The sequence below is a fragment of the Bos javanicus genome, chromosome 10 (assembly GCF_032452875.1).
Source record: "Bos javanicus breed banteng chromosome 10, ARS-OSU_banteng_1.0, whole genome shotgun sequence".
NCBI lineage: Eukaryota > Metazoa > Chordata > Mammalia > Artiodactyla > Bovidae > Bos > Bos javanicus.
The window spans coordinates 9,281,814-9,307,111 of record NC_083877.1 but is presented as its reverse complement, the minus strand read 5'-3'; the positions used below and the strand labels follow the sequence as shown (position 1 = coordinate 9,307,111).

Below are 25,298 nucleotides of genomic sequence, written 5' to 3'. Positions count from 1 at the left end.
CCATTGTCTTCTCCCACTAGTGTGATTAAATTTTGTGCCATTCTCTCTGGGGTCCCCAACCATTGATGACATCTGCTCCTAACATCTAACCATCAACATTGTCGTGCTCGGTAATCCCAGGATCACCCATAGCGGATGACCCTCTTTCTGATGCACCATCAGAAGGTCAATAGCAGCCTGACCCTGTATCACAGTGCCAGCTTCATTCACCTGACTTCATCTTACACATAGGTATTTCATCATCTCCCATCACCACAAAAAGAAGGGTAGGTGCAGTCCAGTAAGTGAGAGGGATCAGATTCACACAGCTTCCATTACACTATATTGTTATACTGTTCCCTTTATTATTAGTTATTGTTAGCCTCATACTGTGGCTAATTTATAAATTAAACTTTATGGAAAAAACAGAATATGTATGAAATTTAGTACCATCTATAGTTTCAGGCATCTCCTGGGGGTCTTGGAACATACCCCTCACAGGTAGAGGGGGACTACTGTATTGATCTGTTTGTTCTAGGTTTGTTTTGCTCTTATAATGCTGTTAGTTTTTGGAAACAGGCTTAATCCTCTAATGTGGAAAAACTGACCTAAGCTGCTTAAAATTTATGTTCAGAAAATGGATGTTTCATTGCTGTCAAGTACAAAATTTCATTTTTACAAGTACATGCTGCCTTAGACACACAGTTGAGCTGTACGTCATAAGCCATTCGATGTCAAATGATACCAAAAGTGACCTAGTAAGCAATCAGTGGTTATACTACAGAAATAATCAAAGGTTTAGTCAATAACTCATGAAGTTTGATGCACTAGTATTGATAAGCTAATTAAACAGATCTGCCTGTGTTCTTCCAGCCTACTGGGGCTCTGCTGTGATTAGCTTTACAGCAAGGAGTATTGTAACATTGAATGAAAGTAACTGATCAGAGAATGGAGTAGTCACGAAGCTTTAAGTACTCCCATTTCTGGTCACAGAATGGTTTCAGGGAAAGTAGGCTTTCTCTGCACACCTGCAGCCAGTCAGTGCATAGGCCTCTTGTGGTCAATATTGATTGATTCTTATAACAGAACTTGAACAAATTTAGTGTTTTGCAACCTTCTGTGATTTAATATTGTTATGCTTTTTGCTATAACAGTCATAAAAATCCTTCTCCAATGGTGAGTAATTATAGCAAGCCTTCTAGCTCAGCTGTGGTTTGAACGTTTCAGTGTTGCCAGTATATATGCTAGATATATTTTGGAGTTCATAATTCAGCTTTAAGAGCTGGCTTACAGTTAGGTAAATAAAAGATGTTGCTGAGAAATAAATCCCAAGAAGATGAGGAGGTGGGTGTGGACCCAACCCAATCTTGTTTCCACACTTTGCTGAGAACTGTAGACTGAGATCTGAATATAATTGGTGAAGAGAAAGAGTATTTTAAATGATTAATTTTCTTTAAAAAAACCCACAAGTTAAAGACTTTGGACGCAATCTTCTTAATACCTGTTGTTTTCTAACAGTGTGTTGATGTCCTTTTAAACATCTGTTTCATGAATTGTAACTATTGGTGGTAAGTTAGATATAGCAATCTAATAGGAAATGTCCCTCCCCACCCCCCGCCCATTGTCTCTCATTGGGCTGTGATGTTTCATTCAGCTGATTATTATTGGGCTCTTACTGTGTGCCAGGCTATGGTGCCTGTACTAAATAACCTCACGTTTGTTCCAAGATTTGAAAAATATCTTATTTAAAATCTTGATTTGATACGTTTAAATTGGTGCAGATCAGTCAACCAGCAAATGTTGGCTCCTTTTTGGTGCTGTTGTAATTAATCTTCAGTTCAGTTCCGTCGCTCAGTCGTGTCTGACTCTTTGCGACTCCATGAATCGCAGCACGCCAGGCCTCCCTGTCTATGACCAACTCCCGGAGTTCGCTCAGACTCACGTCCATCGAGTCAGTGATGCCATCCAGCCATCTCATCCTCTGTCCTCCCCTTCTCCTCCAGCCCCCAATCCCTCCCAGCATCAGTCTTTTCCAATGAGTCAACTCTTTGCATGAGGTGGCCAAAGTACTGTTGTAATCTTAGGAACTTTAAAATCTGGTTGGGGAGAAAATGATAAGTGCTTCTTAAACTGGGATTTAAGAATTTAAAGATTTTATATATCCATTTAAATATAATCTAAAGCATTGGGTATATTTGGATCATTTGGTTACCATCTTGGATACTAGTATCATTTAATTTTGGAACCCATTTTTTGTATTCTTATGTGAGATCACTTGATTGACTTGAAGGGGTCTGAGTGGGTTGGTATCATCTGTGGATGAGTGGGCATTTGGGTGAGATCTGCTTTTGATTGATTGACAGGCCAAGGTGTGTGGTTTTTTGGAGTGAATTTGTTTCTGATTGGCTAACGTTCAACAGCAGGGGGCTGTCACAGTTGACTTGCAAAAACTTGTTGATTTAGCTGAGTTTTTGTCTGTTGAACTCATTTAAAATAGTTCTGGTGGCTACATGTTGCCAATGCTATAGAAAAAGCCATCTTAGAGGAGTGTGGGAACTTAAAAATACGTTGTTTCAGATTGTTTATAATGAAAACTTCAAATACTTTTAAAATCAGAGAAAGTACTATTATTTTGGAGTTGGAGGTTGTCTGGAAACATGAGATTCACCCCTGAAGTGAAAATGTCTCTATTGGTTTATGAGTATAAACTTAATATTTGTTGTAAAAAAATTAAATAATATAGAAAGATGTAAAGAGTGAAGGTCACTGGTTAATACCATTACCCAAAGACAGTCACTGTTAACACTTTACTGTGTAATGTTAACTTTTATGCTTAACTGCTTTGAATCTTGGTTCTTCATTTAATAGATTTCCATGTTGCTCAAGTTACTTAGCGTCTCTGTGCTTCAGTTTCTTCACCTGTAAAGTACAAATGATAATGTCTATTCATTGAGTTGTGAATATAAAATTAATTAATCTGAATAAAACATTTAGAACTGTGCCTGACACATAGTTAAGTATATAACTATTTGCTATTATTACCATATTATGTCTGGTCTAAGACATGTGTTTTCTATTTTAAAGTTTATGCAGTTGGGACTTATCTTTGCAATTGGGGATGACTTAAAATTGGCAGAGGTTTGTACCTTTCTTGTGGTCCATGAAATTATGGTACATCTTACAAATTGAATGGTGTATCCTAAGACTGATAAAATATAGCATGTGTGTGTATATTTTCTATTAATACAGAAGTGAGATCATAAAATACATACTGTTTTGCATCCTTAAAAATTTTTACAAGGACATATTTTCAATGTCAAATATAGATTCACTTAATTATATATAATGGCCACATAATACAATGTTATGTGGATATACCGTAATTTGTTTTACTGTTCCCCTACTAGTGGAAATTTTATTGTTTAATGTTTGCTTTTATGGAAGATTTTGATTAGTAGAACTTGAGAGAAAAAAGGATGATAAACTAAGTGGAGATTGAGACAAAATCAAGTTATATTTGAGGACTGTTTCTGATTGACTGGAAAGGGAAGATTATGGGCTGTATTGAGTAGGTTTTACATACAGTATGGGCTGTATTATATATTAGGTTTCATTTTTAAGATTCTGTGGGTCTATTCAACACTGAAGAGTAACTGAAAATATGTTTTTTGTTAATTTCACCTATAACCCTGTCAAGATAGTACAGACAAATTGATATTACCCTGAAATGGTGTGTTTAGCATTTTTATTAGTAATGATGAAGATGTAGAAAGTACGTTCATCAAGTTTTCACTCTTGTTCCTGAAATTGTGAAGAATAGTAAAATAGGTTGGATTATAGATTAAGAGCTAAAATTATCTGAGGAGGGTGCCATGACGGATCGAATTTAAGTTGTTGAAAATTTCTATAGGTATGTGTAAGATAGTGTCCTCCTTTTAAAAGACCTCATTAGGCCAATTATTCAAGTGTGGATTGATTTAGTCAGTAGTACATTTGGAAAAAGTATATGGTTTTAATCAAGAATTAGTTGTCTCAGTAAAAGCACCTCATCTGGAACAAAATCTTAACTAGTTTGTCTTGCTTAGACTTCATTTGTAGCTTGGAGTGCCACACTGAAAAGAACATAGGCAAATTGGGGTGAATTCAGAAGGGAGCAAACAGCATGGTGAAGGAACCCAGAACTCTGCTGTCTGTGTCAAGAGTAGCTGAAGCGTGAGGACGAGAAGGCCACGGCTGTGCTGCGCTTAGGTGCTCAGTCGTGTCCTACTCTGCGAACCCATGGACTATCGATATAGCCCGCCAAGCTTCTCTGTCCACGGGATTCTCCAGGCAAGAATGCTAGAGTGGGTTGCCATTACCTCCTCCAGGGGATCTTCCCAACCCAGGAATCCAACTCAGGTCTCCCCCGTTGCAGGTGGATTCTTTACCATCTGAGCCACCAGGGAAGCCCTGACTGTTATCCCTAAAGAAATCCACATTGGTTCCTATGATGTAAAATATGGCCCAGTATAGCATTGTTTTCCTTTTCAGCATTGATTCCACCTGTTTCTAGCTACTTCCCTTCTTTCCCATGCTCTTTGAACATTGCATAAACCTTTAGATATGTACTGTGGAAATATATCAGAAAATTAATCAGGCAGTGGTATCTGAAGATATTTGTAAAGGGAGATACAAGCTGAAAGCAGTGTCATAAGGAAGCAGTTGATGAATTTCAACTCAGATTTCAATTTTCGGTTAATTTTTCTGCTCATCATAATTTTGTTATAAATTTAGTGATTTAATTGCCTTTGAAAACAGTTTTCATAACACACTTCCATCCGTCTGGAATTTTTATTACATTAAATTGATGCTGTTGTCACACATTCTTCCGGAGCTGAAAATACCATGTAATGTCTTTTGGAATCTGAATTTATCATAGAATCGGAATTGTGTTTCAGCACCTTTGACAGATGAGCAAATGTGAGTTCCCATACCATAAGTTGGTTAGTGGACAGAACCCAAGTTCCTTCTATTATTTGTATCCCTCATTTTGAAAATACTTTTGCAGTTTAGTTAATGTTTTAATACTCTTGTATAAGTTTTGCTCAGGAACTTTTTTTCCCTTCAAGAGGAAGGACACTTTGATAGGATGTTGCTGTTACAGATTAGATTAGTAAAATCCTTACTTTACAAACTTTTTCTGTTTCTATTAATTATCTTGTATTATCTTTATTTTGCAATGTAGCCTATGAGCAGGTTCTGTTACTTAGTTTAGGAAAGTTGAGAATGGATTTTTGTATAGACAGTATTGAATGTTTAGTTTTCACTCTGGCTAGGATTAAATGGTTTTTTCTTTTTCACAGATCAAGAAGTTAGTGTATGTTTACCTGGTCCGATACGCTGAAGAGCAGCAGGATCTGGCCCTCTTGTCCATAAGCACTTTTCAGCGAGCTCTGAAGGTAAATAGTAGAGTGAGCAGGCAGATAGCTGCAGCATTTCTGCACAGTTGAAGGTGTGTCATTTAAAGAAGTGGAGCAATAATCCACTCAATAGTGCAGTCATGTTTTGAAAGAGTTAAAAGGCCTCTCACTGTGCCTATTCAATACCCTAGGAAAATAATTTATATAATCAACTGGGCTTTGCCTTGTATGTTCCGTTATGTTCAATGTAATCATTATTGTGCATCAAAGAACTCTTCATCATTACACTAACTTGTAGAAAGTATACAAAGAGGGGGCGTGACTTTTTTTTTCAGATAAAATTAACGACCTGCAGCATTTTATTATTATGAACTCTAAAAACCTGCATGTTTGGTAATATATGATCAAGTAGAACTACAAACGTTACTTTGCTTGTTAAAACATTATTCAGAGAAAGAAACGTTTTATTTCTCTTTTTCCTTAGCCACTTCCATATACTGGTTATTTATTTTAAATTAAGTAGCTTTTTTTCTTTTTTGCTATTGTTGTGTTATATCCTATAAGCACTTGTTAACTCTTTCATAATGATGTGTTTGAAATATTGCAAACTTGAAATTTTGATGAATATTTTTGTACTATTTTTAGGACCCAAATCAACTAATTCGTGCAAGTGCTTTGAGAGTTCTGTCAAGTATTAGAGTGCCAATTATTGTACCTATTATGATGCTTGCCATTAAGGAAGCTTCTGCTGACTTATCACCATACGTTAGGAAGAATGCAGCCCACGCAATACAAAAACTGTACAGGTTGGTACTTTATAAATAATACCAAACATCCCTAATGTTGCATGGAATGTTAAAGCCCACGGAGGCGTATTTTATTCGCTCATATAATAGTTTGACCTTAAACTGAGTAAGTAAACTCAGTGACCATGTTTCTTTCTCCTTGCCCACAAATATTCTTTATACATCTTCTATTTTATTTCGGTTATTTTGGGAGCCTTTGCAGGGTTTCTACTTGTAAACCTGTTAGGGACAGTGATATTTTATGGATTTTATAACTTAAAAATAATCAGATATTGAATTATCATTTATACAGTTTTTCTCATTATACATACATTTATGTTATTAGAAAATTAAGATTTTTTTCCTCTTCCTTATTGTAGGGTAAAGTCTAAAGCTTGTTATCTTTTCAGCTCACTTTGTTACCCTTTGATCCATCTTTGGTCCTGCTATTCCCTTCCTTGCTTGCTTCTTTTCCAGAGCCGTTTTATTAAATACTGTTTAAATACTGATTTTTAAATATAGCACCATACTATATTTATGTGATATATATATTGTATATGGTATAATTATATTGATAGACATATATACATATATATATGGTACCTTAATCTCTGTAGAATATATAATGCTTATATAAAAGAATTATTATCTTTCATAATTTGGTATTATTTTCAGTTACCATTTATTTCATGAGCTTTTATCAAGATCATTTTGTGTTTTTGGTGTGGTGCTATATGCATAAGATGTATGAAAATGTTAGAGGATGTACTATCACATTTTGAGGGGAAATAATCAAACATATGCCAAATAATTAAAGCAATCTATAATTAAAGTAAGGTATTGCTAAATAATGAACTATGTATATATAAAGCACAATGACAGTGCCTTTGATAGGGTAGAGCTCAGAGATTGTCATATAGGGTTTCTTAAAGTAAAATATAAATGGGATTAGTTAGGAAACATTAGAGAAGGGAGAGTGGAATTTGAAACAATTAAAATTTTTGAGTGTTCAGATAATTATGTGCTTAGTCATTTCAGTAGTGAGACTCTTTGTGACCCTATGGACTGTAGCCCACCAGGCTCCTCTGTCCATAGGATTCTCCAGGCTAGAATACTGGAGTGGGTTGCCATGCCCTCCTCCAGGGTAATTATAAATGAGATAATTATAATGGTCAATAATAAACTTATATAATGTTTATGAAAAGTGAAACTCATTTTCTTAGGTTAATTGTCAAAGTCGACTCATGCTTCGTAGTCTTTATCCTTTCTATTTATTAACTTACAAAATAAGATCAAAGCTCGCTGCTGCTGCTGCTGCTGCTGCTAAGTCACTTCAGTCGTGTCTGACTCTGTGCGACCCCATAAACGGCAGCCCACCAGGCTCCCCTGTCCTTGGGATTCTCCAGGCAAGAACACTGGAGTGGGTTGCCGTTTCCTTCTCCAATCAAAGCTCACTATGACAGTTTAAAGCCCATCACTGGGCTCCATGTTACCTCTCTCTGTCTTGAATTTACAGTCTAGTAGCTCAGTACTGCCTATTAGTCCTCTCCATAAAATGTTTCTTATCTCATTACCATCTCTTGTTCCTTTTTAGTCCCTACCTAGAATATTTCCACTTTTTCCAGCTCTAAAGCTGTTTAAGATTCTTCTGAGATGTCGCATCCCAAAAGAAACCCTCCACAACCTTCCTGCCTTCATCAGTGTTCCCTATCCCCATAGTCCCTTATCTATAGCACCATTATGTCTTAAGATTATATCTGGGACTATCTGTACTAGATTGTCTTACTTCTCTTTGTAGGCTCATTGTTTAGTTTCTCAGTGAATGAACAATTGAATTCTGTGCTAGGAAGAAATTTTTTCGGTATGTAAAGCTGGTATTATGATGCATCTGTCATTTATATGTGAGCCTTTGTTTATACTTTTTGGTTTTAGATGTCAGGTTTTATTATGCATGTCTCCGTCAGTAAACTAGAATGATACAGAATTTTTATTTGGAAATTTCTATGTGTTTCTTTTTGACAGTTAGGTATCCATGGTCAAAAATGATTCCTATTTTGTTATTTCCCCCTAGTTAAAAAAAGGTTTTATGGTTTAACTAACTGTAATTACTTTCTTGAGGTTTTCAAGTTCATTTTAAGAAGTAGTTTTGTTCTTTAACTATTTTCTTAATGGTTTTGATATCTGGGTTTAATTAATATGAGCAACTTTAGATAGAATAGGAAAAGTCAACTCATTCCACTTTAAATTTGTTTTCTGTTTATTTCTATCTAAAGTCTTTTTCTCCCCCCAACTTTAAAAATTTTTCATGTTCTTGAAATGATTAGCCTTACTTAAAGTTATAAATAAAGGAAAAAAAATTAACGTAAGTTTTTTCTTTTTATATTTTAGCCTTGATCCAGAGCAGAAAGAAATGTTAATTGAAATAATTGAAAAACTTCTGAAGGATAAAAGCACAGTAAGTAATATCTTTTCATGTCCAATAAATTGTGCTTTATTTATATAATATTATTTTACTATCATATATATGACATAATAATTCTTATAGAATAAAAAGACACTTGCTCCTTGGAAGGAAAGCTATGGCAAACCTAGATAATGTATTAAAAAGTAGAAAAATCACTTTGCCAATAAAAGTTTGTATTGTCAAAGCTATGTTTTTTTTCCAGTAGTCCTTATAGATGTGAGATTTGGACCGTAAAAAAGGCTGAGTGCCAGAGAATTGATGCTTTGAAACTGTGGGGCTGGAGAACTCTTGAGAGTCCTCTGGACTGTATGGAGATCAAACCAATCAATCCTAAAGAAAATAAACCTTGAATATTCATTAAAAGGACTAATGCTAAAGCTGAAGCTCTAATACTTTGACTACCTGATGCGAAGAGCCAACTCATTGGAAAACACCCTGATGCTGGGAAAGATTGAGAGCTAAAGGAGAAGAGGGTAGCAGAGGATGAGATGGTTAGATAGCATCACTGACTCAGTGGATATGAATCTGAGCGATCTCTGGGAGACAGTGGAGGACAGGGAAGCCTGGCATGCTGTAGTCCTTGTAGTGCAAAGAGGCAGACAGGACTTAGCGACAGAACAACAACAACTAGATTTTGAAATTATATAAATATTAATGGAGCTCATTAAAATCTTGAAAAATAAAAATGTCCAGGTAAAGAGAAAAGTTCCATTTGGAATTTTAGTTTGTTACATATTTCTTCATGAGAGTCTGAAGAAGAGCAAGTTGGGGAAAGACAATTCTTTCTTTAACCTGTAGCTAAATTGTCGACTGCTTTTAAGGCCAACTTTTTTTTATTTTAAACAGTGATTTACTAGGATTTTTAAAGGCTGAATCAGTTGAAAACAAATAATTGTTTTATAATGTATTGAGTATTAAAGAGATAATGAAAAATAGAGGAGTGTGTTTTAGTATTATAAATGTGTTATTTTTTTTTCTTAGATACTAAAATGTTTTCATGTGTATAACACTGTTTGATTGGCTGGTTAGTACTGAGCAAATTCCCCATCTTTTGGAAATGTACGTGTCTCTTCCTCCTTCCTATCCCACTCTTATTCTTTATGTATAGTGACATAATAATGAGATCTAGAAATAATGGCAATGCATGGGATCTATGAGCAGACCTCTGGAGGAGCTGGTGTAATGGTATCTTTTGGTGGAGTCCTCTGCACCCACAGAAAACACGACCCTCAAAACTATTCAAAAAAAGGATTCCAGCTCATTTTAGGAAGATATCACCCAGTTGCATGCATATCTGTTTATAGAAGCCAATATAGCAGCCACTAGCTTCCTATTGTGCTCAGTCGCTCAGTCATGCCCGACTCTTTTCGACCCCGTGGACTGGAGCCTGCCAGGCTGCTCTGATCATGGAATTCTCCAGGGAAAAATACTGGAGTGGGTTGCCATGACCTTCTCCAGGGGATCTTCCTGACCCAGCAGTCGAACCCAAGTCTCCTGTATTGCAGGCAGATTCTTTACCATCTGAGCCACCAGCTAAGCCAGACTATGGCTGTTAATATATGGCTTAGTATACGGTCTGTCCTGGAGAATGCTCAGTGTGTATTTGAGAGGAATGTATATTCTACTGGCCTTTCGGTGGCGTATTCTGTAGATGTCTTTTGGGTCTCATTGGTTTATAGTGTTGTTCAAGTCTTCTGTTCTTTATTGATCTTCCTTCTTGTGGCTCATTAAAAGTGGAATATTGAAGTCTACCGTTAACTATAGAGCTGTCAGTTCTGTCCCTGCTTGCTTTGTGTATTTAGGAACTCTGATATTTGGTGCATTAGTTCAGTTCAGTCGCTCAGTTGTGTCCGACTCTTTGCGACCCCATGAACCGCAGCATGCCAGGTCTTGCTGTCCACCACCAACTTCTGGAGTCTACCCAAACCCATGTCCATTGAGTTGGTGATGCCATCTAGCCATCTCATCCTCTGTCGTCCCCTTCTTCTGTCCCTAATCTCTCCCAGCATCAGGGTCTTTTCCAATGAGTCAACTCTTTGCATGAGATGGCCAAAGTATTGGAATTTCAGCTTCAACATCAGTCCTTCCAGTGAACACCCAGGACTGATCTCCTTTAGGATGGACTGGTTGGATCTCCTTGCAGTCCAAGGGACTCGCAAGAGTCTTCTCCAAGACCACAGTTCAAAAGCATCAATTCTTCGGCGCTCAGCTTTCTTCACAGTCCAACTCTCACATCCATACATGAACACTGGAAAAACCATAGTCTTGACTAGACGGACCTTTGTTGGCAAAGTAATGTCTCTGCTTTTCAGTATGCTACCTAGGTTGGTCATAACTTTCCTTCCAAGGAGTAAGCGTCTTTTAATTTCATGGCTGCAGTCACCATCTGCAGTGATTTTGGAGCCCCCCAAAATAAAGTCTGACACTGTTTCCACTGTTTCCCCATCTATTTCCCATGAAGTGATGGGACCAGATGCTATGATCTTAGTTTTCTGAATGTTGAGCTTTAAGGCAACTTTTTCACTCTCCTCTTTCACTTTCATCAAGAGGCTTTTTAGTTCCTCTTCACTTTCTGTCATAAGGGTGGTGTCATCTGCATATCTGAGGTTATTGATATTTCTCCCAGCAATCTTGATTCCAGCTTGTGCTTCTTCCATCCCAGCTTTTCTCATGATGTACTCTGCATATAAGTTAAATAAGCAGAATGTACTTAAAATTGTTTTTACCTTCCTTTTGTCATTATAAAATGTCTCAATCTCTCATAACAGTTTTTAAATTCTACTTTGTCCTGTTTAAGTACAACTTTCTTACAATTGCTGTTTACATGATATACTTTTTCCTTCTTTTTACTCTCAACCTGTTGGTATTTTTTAATCTAATGTGTGTCTCCTGAGGTCTGTATAAAGTTGGATCTTGATATTTACTCTGGTCTGACTACATATGCTTTTTGTTTAGATGGTTTAATCCATTGACATTACTTCTTACTATAATATAGTTGATTTATAGCTACCATTATGTTTTTCTATGTCTCATGTCTTTTTTTGTTTGTTATTCCCCCTTCACTACTTTTTTTTAATATCCAGTGTATATATTGTGTATGATAACTCTTTTAGTGATATTTTTCGCTATGTATTTTTGAAACTACTGTATTTACCTGAGACTATACTTGGAGACTCGGAGAAGGCAATGGCACCCCACTCCAGTACTCCTGCCTGGAAAATCCCATGGACTGAGGAGCCTGGTGGGCTGCAGTCCATGGGGTCACTAAGAGTCGGAGACGACTGAGCGACTTCACTTTCACTTTTCACTTCCATGCATTGGAGAGGGAAATGGCAGTCCACTCCAGTGTTCTTGCCTGGAGAATCCCAGGGACGGGGGAGCCTGGTGGGCTGCCGTCTATGGGGTTGCACAGAGTCGGACACGACTGAAGTGACTTAGCAGCAGTAGCAGCATACTTGGAGACTAGATAGCAAATTTCTTTTAGTCAATAATGTAGCAGGAATCTTTATTTCTTCTGTAGTGGTTGGCATAATGAAGACAGAGAAAAGAAATTTGATTCCTTTTTGTCTTTTGTATGGCATACTTGTTATATGCTTCTAGACCCAAATACAAAATCAATGTTATTGATATTGTGGATAACTTGATTTTAGTAATAATAAAAAAAAATTCAGTTTCTTCTGTCTTGAAGACATTTGCCAAGTACTGTGAAGAATACTAAGATCTGTAAGAAACAGATCCTTTATTTTAAGGTAGTTTTCCATGATTTCTGCTACATAATAAGCTAAAGAAATTAGTTTCTTGGCCTAGAAATGAAATCTCCATATATAATATGTGCATGTCTTTTCAAACAAGATGTAACATGTCATGGGTAACAACTGTCTTCTTTGAAATTAAACAGAATTGTATTTGAGCCTAAAGTTTTACCACTTATTAGCTATGTATTAGGGGCTTCCCTGGTGGCTCAGAGGTAATGAATCCACCTGCAATGCAGAAAAGGCGGGTTAGATCCCTGGGTCGGGAAGTTCCTCTAGAGAAGCGGAAAACATCCCCTTCTCTCCTGGAGAAGGAAGTAACGGTGCACTGCAGTATTGTTGCCTGGGAAATCCCATGGATAGAGGAGCCTGGCAGGCTGCAGTCCATGGAGTCCCAAAAGAGTCAGACACTACTTAAGCGACTGAACAATAGCTATGTATTAAGCCTTCATAAATTTCAGCTTCCAAATTTTTAGGCCTTATTATTTCCAATCTATAAAGTTTTTGTTTGTGTTGAGGAAGTTATTGTATATAAAATCCTTAGCACAGTGCCTGACACCGTAATAGGAGATTAATAAGAAACAAACGACTCAAAAAGGCATGTAAAGAATACACTTTCTTTGCAAATTTAGAATGTCTGGGTTCTGACCCTGTATTTTATATTTATTTCCAAAATACGATAGAAAAAATATTGTACTTGTTAATAGTAGATATTTAGTATTTGTTGAATAATTGTGAGCATTAATTTGCTATATTCTTGGTGCAGGTAATTAGGTATTTACTGTTATTTTCAATGTTTTACTTCCCAAATGGTGTGTGTCATGCTCTGGTCATAGGTAGATAGATCCTTTGGGAGCTTTGACTGTCTTGTCATTTGTGAGGTACTACCTGTCCTAAAGTATATATAGGATATGTTTATTTTTTTTAAATTAGGAAAGAACCTACATCTGTTTTCTACCCATATGAAGCGGGAGTAGTTCATACTGAATTCTGTAATTTCAGAGCAGAAGTACACGGTTCTCCAGTGTTTTGCCTTTTCATGTCAATGTTTGTAACTTCCTTTTCCAGCATTAAGAAATGTGACTTAAATTATCCACTACACTCACTTACTCAGTCCTGGAATGCAGATAAAGTATTGTTTCTGAATTGCCAGCATGTACTCTGTGAAGAGTAGTGAGACGGGGACTACTAATTGAGTTAAATGTTGGTTTAAGAATTACGTTTATCATTAGCCTTACTTCCTTGAATGCTGTTGTAAATCGAAATTGCATTAACATTGTATGGTTGAACTTGTTACATTGGTATAGAAGAAAGCTAGCTATTGATTTTCTGTATGGTGATTTTACATTTTGCTTCTTTACTGAATTCTTTTATTGTTTGATTTAGTTTTATCTTTCAACCTCCATTGTTTCATTCCAGAAAATAAATCATATCATTTGCAAATAGAGATAACTTTACTTTCTCTTTTCTGATACTTAATGACTCTAATTTTTCTTGTCATAGTTAATTATAACTTTAGTACCGTGTTCAGTAGTGGTGGAGATGGTGAGCATCCTTACCTTGTTTCAGTTTAAACGAAATGCCTGTCGTGTGTGTATTAAGCAAGATGCTGACCTTGAGGATTTTTTTTCTCTTTATCTTTTAGTTTTGTCCGGTGTGTCAAGGTCAGTTTTTTTCCTGATACCCAGTGAGGCTTTTTACAATATAGATTTAGAATTTATGTTATTTCTGGCAAAGCGGTGTTGTTGTTGTTAAGTTTTAAATATTACTGCTGTTCAGCTGTTAGCTTTTCTTCTTCAGAGATTTCAGTTTTCTCTAAGTTGGATCTTTGCTGCCTTTACTTCTTTATCTCGCTTTCTTTCTCTTGGTTCTTTTTGTACTTTTCTTAAATGCCCCTTCCTAAATTTTTATTCAACTATTTTCTGCCGGGGGCATTTTGCAGTTTAATTAAGGTGTCTGGTTATTTCTTTTCTGGTTTCAATCAACTTCTGTTTCTTCCTGTTGTCTTTTGTTCATTTCTGTTTTGTGATTTTCAGTTTCAGTTCATTTATGTGATCTTGAAATGCTTCTTTGAGGCAAGTTAATTCATTTTGAAGTGTTACGTGACAGTTGTTTGTTTGCTTCATCATGGATTTTTTTGTGTGGATAATTTTCATCAATTGTTTTGATTTTCATCTTCTGCTCTGATCTACCAGGAATCTTTTTTTTTTGTATTTTCACACATAGGCTCCTCTCTTTCTCTCTGCTCTTGCTTTCAGTTCTCTCTTATGCCCACTTCTAACTCATGTCTGCTTTTATTCTGGGCAGTTGTTTCAGACTATCATAGATCTTTGTAAGGTTTGTGATACATAAATGACAGATAACTCTTTGATTTTAGAACTTATTTTCTACTTACATGTAATTAAAGTTTGGTAATTCCAAAGTATTTTAGTGTTGCTTAGAGCTTTGATTTTAATCTTTTTGCTTTCTCTGACTTTGCGTTCAGAGATTCACGTTTCCCCAGGTAGCATTAACATTCTACCCAGTAATTAAGTTGTCTACCCAGTATTTAAGTGTTTATGTTTTGTGAATGTTTTCTGATTATTTTTTCCTTTGTATGCTTATAGTTTGATGTAAAAAGATTGAAAACATTATGATATCCATATAGATATTTATTGATCTTATCTTTATTATTACTTTTTCTTGCCAGATATAATATATTGAAGTGATATAGCTATATTTCTTCCCCACTAATTAATAGTGTTAGCATTAATATTTAAAATAAAAAACCTAAATCATTTTTGTTTAAAATTTCCTCATTAAATGATCCAAATTTAATTTATTTCCACATTTTAAAAGGAGTTTATTTGCTGTCAGCAGGAGCTTTTTGGGATCATGATGATAATGATGATGACATTGCTGTTGCTGCTGATAAATAAATTTTGAAAGGTGTTAATATGTTTAAGAACTCTATTTAATCTCTGTTGATTTTGAGATTTACCTTCTGTTGCTTCTTTTAGTCTAAAGGAAGATTTTATTGAAATTGAGATTTCAAAATTAGTTGTGTCACTCTGATTTTAAGAAAAGGTAGAAATAAAAGGCCTATTAAAATAGAAGTGTTTTTCCCTTTTACTAGATAAATATGTATATTTGTCATATTCCTTTCCTCAAAATAAGTCACTTTGGGTTTAGGAATACAGTTATGGTAATATAACTAGAAAAACATCTTAGAATTACTTAGATAGCTATTGTCTGAAGGTATCTATTGGGCTTCCCTGGTGGCTCAGATGGTAAAGTGTCTGCCTGCAACACGGAAGACCCAGGTTCAATCCCTGGGTCAGGAAGATCCCCTGGAGAAGGAAATGGCAACCCACTCCAGTACTCTTGCCTGGAAAATCCTATGGACGGAGGAGCCCGGTAGGCTAAGCCCGTGGGGTCTGTATCTGTAAATTTTAAAAGATATAAGAGCTTACCATGTCAGTGCAATTAAGGGAACACTTTTATTTATGCTAATCATACAGTCAGCTGTTATATTTTTTAATATAATTTCTTTATTGTATTTTCCTAGATTTACCATTTTCATCATATTTTCTCTATTCAACGTATCCGAAACACTTCATTTCTTTACTGAAAACCTTTCGGATGTGTAAATTCCTTTTTAAAATTTATAACACTTTCTCGTTTTTGTTTAAAATGTAGAAATTTATATTTATTGAGCAGTTTAAGCTTTGTAGTGAACCTTCTTTCTTTTATTTAGAACACCTCAAAAGCAAAGTGGTATTTATTTCCTTTTCCTTTCAGGTTAATTTTAAAGAAATCCTTTTGTAGCATTTAACTTTCTAATAGAAAATGGCTTCTTAGGAAAACAAATTAGATCAGTGCCTACTGAAAATTTGAGTTGTTTATTTATATTTTTTTGGTGACAAAGTTTCTTCTCCTTAATTTAGCTACAAAATGATGTTTAATGAATATATTGGTAGTTCATAGCTAAGCTGTGGGGGTAAGACACTATTTTATAAGTTATTGATTTAATGTTGGTAAAAGCTTCACTCTTATGGGCAAAAAACACACCTCTGAGTTTGTGCAGATGTTTTATTGTGATAGATCTATTATCCAGCTATTAGAAGATAAATGACTGATCTTTCCCATTTTCCATGCCTCAAGAAAATTGAAATAAGAAGGGGAATATCATTTGGGCTGTATGATTAGGGCAGGTTGGATGGCCATTAATTTAAGAGAAGAAAATCTTGGCAGCACTGGCCAACTTATACCATATTATCAATCAAACCTTGATGCACTTCTTGTGATGACCCAGCACTCTCAGGTTTTTCCAACGTTAATTAGAATTCATGACAAAATAGATGCAAGGAAACGTTTTGTACCCTTCATAATTTTATAGAAAATTTATTGTTATTAGAGGAACCATTTGCTTAGTGTGATTTTTTTCATTACCAGCTTGTCAACTAGCATAGATAATCTGGAGGAAATATGAACTCCATAGATGGAGTGTCACTTTTGTTGATGGTTCATGTAGTTTACCTTGGAGCACAGCTAATGGCTGAAGTTCATAGCAACAGCACAGAAAAACGTGGCAACCAAGGGAAGATAAATGAGCCATGTTTATTGCTTTAATATAAAAAATACATAAATGGAAAACTGCATTTGAATTTGATGAGCTCATTGCTAGTTTCGTTGGAGTGATTTATTTTTCCCCTTATGTAAAAAGCTACTATTGACACAGTGAGATGGAAATTAACTGTCTGTTTTTGGGAAACCAATATTTTTGGTTTTCAAATCTCAGTAGATCATTTTATTTTAATTCTGTAAGTTTTTATAGAATATTGAACATTAAATATACCAGAATTATCCAATTCTTCTGGCAGTTTTTAGGCTGGGGTCAACTGTTAAAACCATATGATGAATGAAATATCTAAAATCATTAGAAAAAAGATGATTTTATAATATTTTTCCTAGTTACTTATGTGTTTCCATAAACTTTACCTGAACTTAAACAATTATTTTTTCAATTTTAATGTTGTTTGTTAATTCTGTAGAACTATTTTATACCTGTAGGTCTTGTTTTGATAAATTTAGTACCATGTGGGAACTGATTTTCCATTTAATTGTTTGGTGTCTAAACATAATTGAAAAAAATAATCTCTAGGTTTAGGCAAAATAACTTGATTTTACATAGTATTCCTTAAATTCAAACTTTGTTGAATTCCCATTTCGGTTTCATATATTACTTCATTCTAAGTGATATTACTCATTTTTGTTCTTTAGCACCCTAACCATTTAAAAAAATATAGCTTAATTAATATGATTGACATGTATAAAACATATGTAAATATAAATGTTTTACAAATACCATGTTATTCTATAGTTTGATGTCATAAACTTAGTTGTTTTAAGAGATTTTTAAATGATAACAGTTCTCATCTTTTAGAAATATTATTACTGAAGAGTGATTTGTACAGAAGACATCAAAATGTGGAGTTGAAAACACAAACATAACTTCCTTCCCATATCAATAGCAAATAGAAAATTATACGTATAATACATTTTTATTTAGTTCACACAAATAATCAATTCTTTGCTTTTTCGATTGAGGTGCATACATGCTGGGACCAGCAGGCACCAGTACTTGGGCAGGGCTGGAGTCAATAAATGCAGCTTCACGTTTATACTGATTGGTAATTCATAAAATCCCCGCAGGACTGGAAACTTGTTTAGCATAATAGCAGGTCTATATTCTGAGCTGTTTTCTTTCAATTGTATTGTTGGTTGCATATTAATAAACTAAATGTCAGCCAAGTAGAGGGACAAACAATAAAAATATGAATACCACTGTATCTAATATTTTTCCAAAAGTACCATTTCAGTAAGTTTTATTTCTGTTTAATTGCTTATTTTAAGACATTGGGGAAATTTTAGACACTAAAATGAAGATCCCTAGTGTTCAGAAAGAATATGATATTAATTTATTTTTTCAAAACCATATTATATTGTTGGCTAACTCCACACATATCAGTGGTACATATATAGAAGTATTTGTCTATTATATATTCTGCTTAGCTTGTGTCTTTATACTAAAGAAATCTTAATTTCATCACTTTGGCAAAACAATTCCAAAAACAGCATTTGTGTTTAATTAAATGGTTTGGGAGAAAAGCTTCCTTTTATTGGTACTGTCTTATTTCAACTTACGTACATCATTATATAAATAATAATAATGTTCTAAAATTGTAGCCAGTATTTCTTGTAAATAAATTATGTTGGTAGAAATTAACAGGTTGATTAAAATATGTAAGATTTGAAAGTGTTTTTGTTCGAAAGACATTTATGAGTTCAGCACACATTTTAAGATAGATTCATCATAGATAGCATCACTTACTCAATGGACATGAGTTTGAGCAAACTACGGGAGATAGTGAAGGACAGGGAGGCCTGGCATGCGGCAGTCCATGGGGTTGCAGAGAGTCAGACATGACTTAGCGACTGAACAACGTGGTGAAATTGTCATTCTCATTTTAAACTGACATGATATGGTCTTTGTTATTGTACTGTGTAATGAATCTTCAGAGTTTTGGTAAGGTTTAAAAATGCAAACTGCCCATAATTAATATGTCTAATCCATGTATGAACAGTCCATTGAAATTTAACCTGATGAAATAAGAAAAACAATTTCTAATACTAATACTTCTGATTCTAAGTGTTAGCTTTTCAGATATGTTTCAGCTATCAACATTATTCTTTTGGGCAGTGACTCTTCAAAATTTTTTGTTATTCAAACATGGATATTTTATTAGTCAAATGACTGAATATTTTACTGATTGCCATAACACTGATTGCATCTCTGTAATGCCCGAGTAGAATCTTTGATGGGAGGAAAACGTTTTTTAATGAGTTGCTATTTCTTTCTTTTCTAGTTGGTGGCTGGCAGTGTTGTCATGGCTTTTGAAGAAGTTTGCCCGGATAGAATAGATCTCATTCACAAGAACTACCGCAAGCTCTGTAATTTACTGGTTGATGTAGAAGAGTGGGGCCAGGTTGTGATCATCCACATGCTAACCCGGTATGCCCGCACTCAGTTTGTCAGTCCTTGGAAACAGGTAAGTGCTGAATGATCTTGTGCTTACACAGTGAACTAGGAAAACGGATGCGGCTTCTAAAGTGTGTACAGATTTAAGAGCAGGAAAATAGAAAAATCTGCGTGTTTAAGGAGAACTGATTTTTTTCACGTTCTTTTGGAAAGCAGAAAACGAGCATAAATGCATGGATAATTGTTCATTGTTTTGGCTCTGATTGATGCATGTTTAATGGCATAGTGAATAAACTTTTGGTTTGAGGCCTGGCAAGAGGCCTTTGCTGGGAACAGCAGCTCGATAAAGTGTTGGCAGTGACATTGCCAAATGATGGATTTTTTTGGTTGTTAGTTTCATACCTTTCAGACCCAACTATTCAGGCACTCACTTGTAAAAGTAGATAATGTGATTCTAACATGTGAATTTATACCAAAGATAATTTCGCACCTTTACAGGTAAATTGTTTGTGAACTCAACTACTTTTTCCCTGGTTTTATATTTCTAGAATGTTTGTTTTACTTTTTTTCACTTAACTGGTAGAACTTTAGTAAAATTAATAATTAAGTATACCTTACAGTGAAGTTATTTTCTTTGTGCCGATGAACTTTAGAAGCATACCTTACTTCTTTCATTACATTAACAAGTTAGAAAACCTTATTTCATAGTTTGCAATAGAGATATCAGTGTATATGTAAGATTTAAGGGTAAACTTTAACTAGTTTAAAGAAATCACTGAATATTATAAAATAGCACTTGCATTCATTCTATACTTAATGATATTTCTTTGTCTTTTTAAAAAGCAGTATTATAGATTTTAAAAACAGAATGGAAAGTAAAAGACCAGATTACCACGCAATTATGTCATAGTGGTTTTTACACAAGCTTATGAATAGGCTTTGATCGAATGTTCAGTACTAATTGCTTTTGTTAATTAGAAATAATATTAAAGTGAGAGAAAAACATATAAAAGGGAAAATGTTCATAATTCTTGCTTTATATGATGTATCCAGTTTTCAGATATTTAAGAACTTAAATGTTTAAAATATTTATCAGTGTTTTCTGCATTTACCAAGTATTGTTACTGTTAAAAAGTATTTAAGATTTTAAAAAATATATCTTTAACCAGAAGGCTACTTGTAATATTGACTTCATCTTAATTTTAATATTTAAAAGGTGATTGGGTTATTCTACTTAAAATTCAAAAGGGATTTTAAACTATTCATATGTAAACATCTAATGCCACATAGAGCTCTTAGATTGATGAAATTTTAGCTTTGAACAAAGTAAAATTTTGAAGGCAGTTTTGCTGGATTAAGCAGCATGTCCATGCTACAAGTGTCTTGACCCTTTCCTTCAGTGGTAACTTGGAAGAGAGATTTTTTTGTTGCTAATAGCTATAGCTATCTGTTTGATTTCAGCCAGTCACTTTCCAGAATGCTATTCATATATATATTTTTTTTTCCTGTGTTGTAAGATTATAGGTTTTTTTTATCTTATCTAGCTATTGTCACTATTTAAAATTTTTTAATTTTAATTTCCTATCATCATCGAATCATTTTCAGTAACTGTATGCAAGTGATCCATGCTTTATCATTATGTAGAATCTAGAGTTTTAAAAAAGTGTATTTTTCTTACCTTCTAAAATAGATTTTCAAATATCTCTTTTTGTAATTGTCTCTGTTTCTATTCCTTGAATTTTATTTTAGGTAAAATTAATTGTTAAAGCTGTTCAAAAAGCCCAACAGTTAAAATCTACACTGCCATACATATTTACTCTTTTGACAGATAATTTTAAAAATTGATACTGTAGTGCATTCTTTGTGTTTTCATGTGTAACTCTGTGAACATCAATTTTTACAAACATGAGATGAAGTCTGATCGTTGTTCTGGGTGCACTGGAATTGCACTCCCTCATTTCTTTGCCTTCTTTGCAGTCTGACGTTGGCATTATTCTAAATTCTGTAGGTTAGTTGACAAATTTTGTAGTTGCCAGCTCTGCAGCTCTGTCCTCAGGAAGCCAGCTCTGCTTCGGGAGCAACCACAGGGGTTGTAGGGGAGGGTGGGCAGTGCTACTCCTGGGGATCTTGCCACCGTTCCAAATGGAGCAGCTTCACCTTTGCTTGCCTTTCATAGGCAGCTATATGTATGACTTCCTTTGAGAAAGGCTCCTTGGCTTAAGAAATGGAAAGAAAGAAAACCACTTAAATAGAACATTTGTAAGAGTGTAGCTAACTATAATCATATGTATTTTTTAAAATTATAGAAGCAGTTGAAGCACATGGTGAAATAAAAATCAGTCTTCTCATAATTCGTTCCTTTATATATATTTGCTCATGACTTTTTAAGATATATTTTTTGTTTAATAAGTTTCTGACTGTGTGAAAGTCCATGAAAGTCCCACCAAACTCCTCTGTTCATAGAATTCTCCAGACAAAAACTCTGGAGTGGGTTGCCATTTTCTTCTCTAGGGGATCTTCCTGACCCAGGGATTGAACCTGGGTCTCCTGAATTAGAGGCAGATTCTTTACTGTTTAAGCCACCAGGGAAGCCCTGTTCTAGTCAAAGCTAATTTTGAAGCCCCCTCCCTAATCCTTAGTGCTCAAACATTACAGTTAGCTAACAACCATAATTAACTTTGCTTTTCAAAGAGAAAAATTATGTTTCTCATTGAATTCTTTAAAATATTTGTGTCCATATGCTTGAAGAGTAGCAAAAAAAAAAAAAAATTTTTTTTTTTTTTTTTAAGGAATTGAAAATTAGAAGTTCTTTCTGAGATGGACTGATGTACATGCTTTTTTGTTAGTAAGTCCTCAAATGAACACATCATATACAAACAAGCTTCTTCGGGGCAGAAGCGATTTTTAATTTAGTTTATTTGCATCATTATAGATCAGTATTTAGGCTGTTTATATGTAAATGTATGATTTGCGGAACAATTAAGTGTTGACAAAGTAGATTGCAGTCATATCAATTGCAGTGCATTTTCCATAATTTTTCTAACTGACATCTTTGATGATAAATAGTGGATGCCAAGTCAAAGCCGATTATACAGTGCACTAGGAATTCATGGGGCTGTCAGGGAGAAGACCGATTGACTTTAAATTTACATATTAATGAGAAGATTTGTTAAGAGGGTGCTTGACTATAGAAAATAACAGCATATTTATAGGGCACGACATTTTATAAATACAGCTGATGCAGGAAAATGGAAATTAAACCTTTTAGGTTAATAAATTCAAGGGACTGCTAAAATGCATATTTGCATTTTTATTTTCTTAAATTTACCTTACTCTTTGCAGTCCAAGTGGCTGCTTTTTTTTTTTTTTAATTCTAGGTCAACTTTGTATAATTTTCAAGGATATAAAATTACTTCAATGTTTTCTTTGTATCATTCAAGCTTATTGTAGGAGAATAGTGAAAGTATAAATGATGTAAGTCTCTAATAGTAAAGTTGCTTTTGTAGAAGTAATAGATTTTTTAAAATAAATGTTACAAAGCACCAAGTAAATTTTAAGAGTGATTTTTTAAAAAATGTTTGTGGCATTAGTTAAAGACTGAAGTGAAACTCATGTCACTGGGCCTGATAAGAATGTCTTTAATTTTATGAATTTAAAGTTGAACTTTCTCTAGGAGATGATGGGTTGGCAATAATTATCAAAATATTTTACTTCACTAGTTTAGAACTTAAAATTCTGTAGCTCACAGTTACATTTTAGTATATGATTCCAGATAATAAATTCTGGTGGAAATACATATTCCAGTTTGAAATTTGAAGCAATAATTTTACTTTTCTTCCTCCCATTATATCAGTACTTCAATTGTAAGAGCTTATATAGGTGTAAGAAAATTCCAAGTTTACAGTTTTGTTTAAAGTATTTTTAAGATAGGTTTTTTAAGTTTTTCAAGGGTAGCTATAAAATAAGAACTCATCAGAACACAAAGTTCATGTACATACTTCTTGATTAGCAATTTTCTGCAAGTATAAAGGTATTTGGGGAAAAAATGCAAAACTCCACATCTAGGTCCTGTTTTAGAGGACCTGTGTTAGAGATTATTTTTTTAAACTTTCTTTACAGGTTAATTTTCTTTGTAAAATAAATTTTGTATTTTGTTTTACTAGTGGGCTGTATTTGAATCTAATTTGGTATCCTCTGGATTTTTTAAAAAACAAAAGCTTGAAGCTTGGGGTAGAATCCATGCTTTACAATGCACATTTAAAAGTTTTTTGCTCACTCTTTCAGACAACTATTGAGGAAGGAAGGGCTCAGTGTGCAATTTAATGGGAAACTATGGACCACGTGCCGATACTGAAATGAGGTCTCTGTCTCTCCTTTCATTGGTTATGGAGCATTTATCTTACCAGTTACTTATTTTTTGTTGTTGTTGTTTATAGTTTATTTTGTTTGGCTTTTTTAAACTTACATAGTTTCTTTTCTAAAGAAACATTAAAATTTTATTCAAGTAACGTGTATGGTTAAAAGAATACTGCAAGGCTTATAAGAAACAACATTTTCCTATCCCACTTTTTTCTATGCCTGGATCAACTACTTCAAATTCTTTTAGGCCTTTTCATATTTGTGTGCATTTAACTTTCTCCATTTCTAAGTAATGTCTATCTATCTATATATATATGGTGCTATATAGCCCTATATATATGTATTATATGTAAAGATATATGTATTATATATATATATTATATATCATGTATATATTATATATAACAAAGATATATACTATGTGTATGCATAATATATATATCTTTATATAATACATATATGTGTGTGTATATATATATAGAGAGCACTATATATACATATGGTGCTAGCATGCGAAATGAGCGCAATTTCTGGTAGTTTGAATGTTCTTCAGCACTCCCTTCTGGAATTGAAATTGCCTAGTTTATCATGTCACTATTAACAAAGCACACGACATTCTCCATCAGAAAATTAAATCATCTCCAAATATTATTTTATATGCAGTTGTTGAGATTCTACCAGTTGCCTACCAAATATCAACTCTCTAGCTTCACTTTTTATTTATTTATTTATTTTTTTGTGTGTGTGTAATAAAGTTTTATTAAAGTATAAAGGAGATAGAGAAAGCTTCTGACATAGGCATCAGAAGGGGGTAGAAAGAGTACCCCTAGCTTCACTTTTTAAATAAAAGAATCCTGATTTTTGTTCAGAGTAGCAATACATCCAGTTAAAAATAACCAACTTCCTCTCAGACTCCCTTGGAGCCAAGTAATGGTTGTATGAACCAGTTGGAGAAATTGAAATAGTTGTGGAGATATTCTGGCTGAGATTCTAGGAAAGCCATTGTTTTCCTGGCAGACTTACTGATTTTACCCTTTGCCTTTTTTTCATTGTTTCTTCTTGGAATGTATGTGTGATGAATACAGGTACAGCAGCCATTTGGCAGGCATGAAGATGAAGCCACAGTCTGGAATTTTGGCGGGGGTGGGGGAAAGTTTTCCATATGGGTGACTTGATATTTCTGTTACATATAGCTGAACACATTCCAGTCAGTACCGTTGTCGTATATCTAGTATTCCAATAACTTCATACTCTTCCAGGAGACGTCCTGGAGGCTCTGTATCCTCCTGTTCTAATCTGATTGCTTTCTAGGCTTGCTACACAGCTGTTGTTCTGGAACTTAATTTCTTCTCTCTTCTGTGTTAAATCCTCTATTTCTTAGGCCTTCCTGTCTGTACTGTCTTCTTTTTTGGTCTTCCAGAATGGAGCACATCCTCCAGTCCCTTCTTAAGAATGGGTAGATGAGAGATAAAATTTCAAGATTTTGCAGTATTGCTGTCACACTTGATATTTTGACTGGACTCTTGGGTCAGTCTTCTC

General features: G+C 34.4%; 1 protein-coding gene across 3 annotated transcripts in view; it reads left to right on the top strand.

The window, feature by feature from the left end:
• The window catches only part of AP3B1 (adaptor related protein complex 3 subunit beta 1), a 235,658-nt gene that overhangs the window by 52,123 nt on the left and 158,237 nt on the right, over positions 1-25,298 (top strand). For 2 of the 3 annotated variants that reach the window (XM_061430031.1, XM_061430032.1), the window contains exons 4-7: positions 5,322-5,417; positions 6,024-6,184; positions 8,552-8,618; positions 19,288-19,470. In XM_061430031.1, coding sequence (XP_061286015.1) covers positions 5,322-5,417; positions 6,024-6,184; positions 8,552-8,618; positions 19,288-19,470 — 507 coding nt within the window. Of the gene's footprint in view, positions 1-5,321; positions 5,418-6,023; positions 6,185-8,551; positions 8,619-19,287; positions 19,471-25,298 lie in introns of those variants that run through there. The other variant, XM_061430033.1, reaches the window with a different exon arrangement.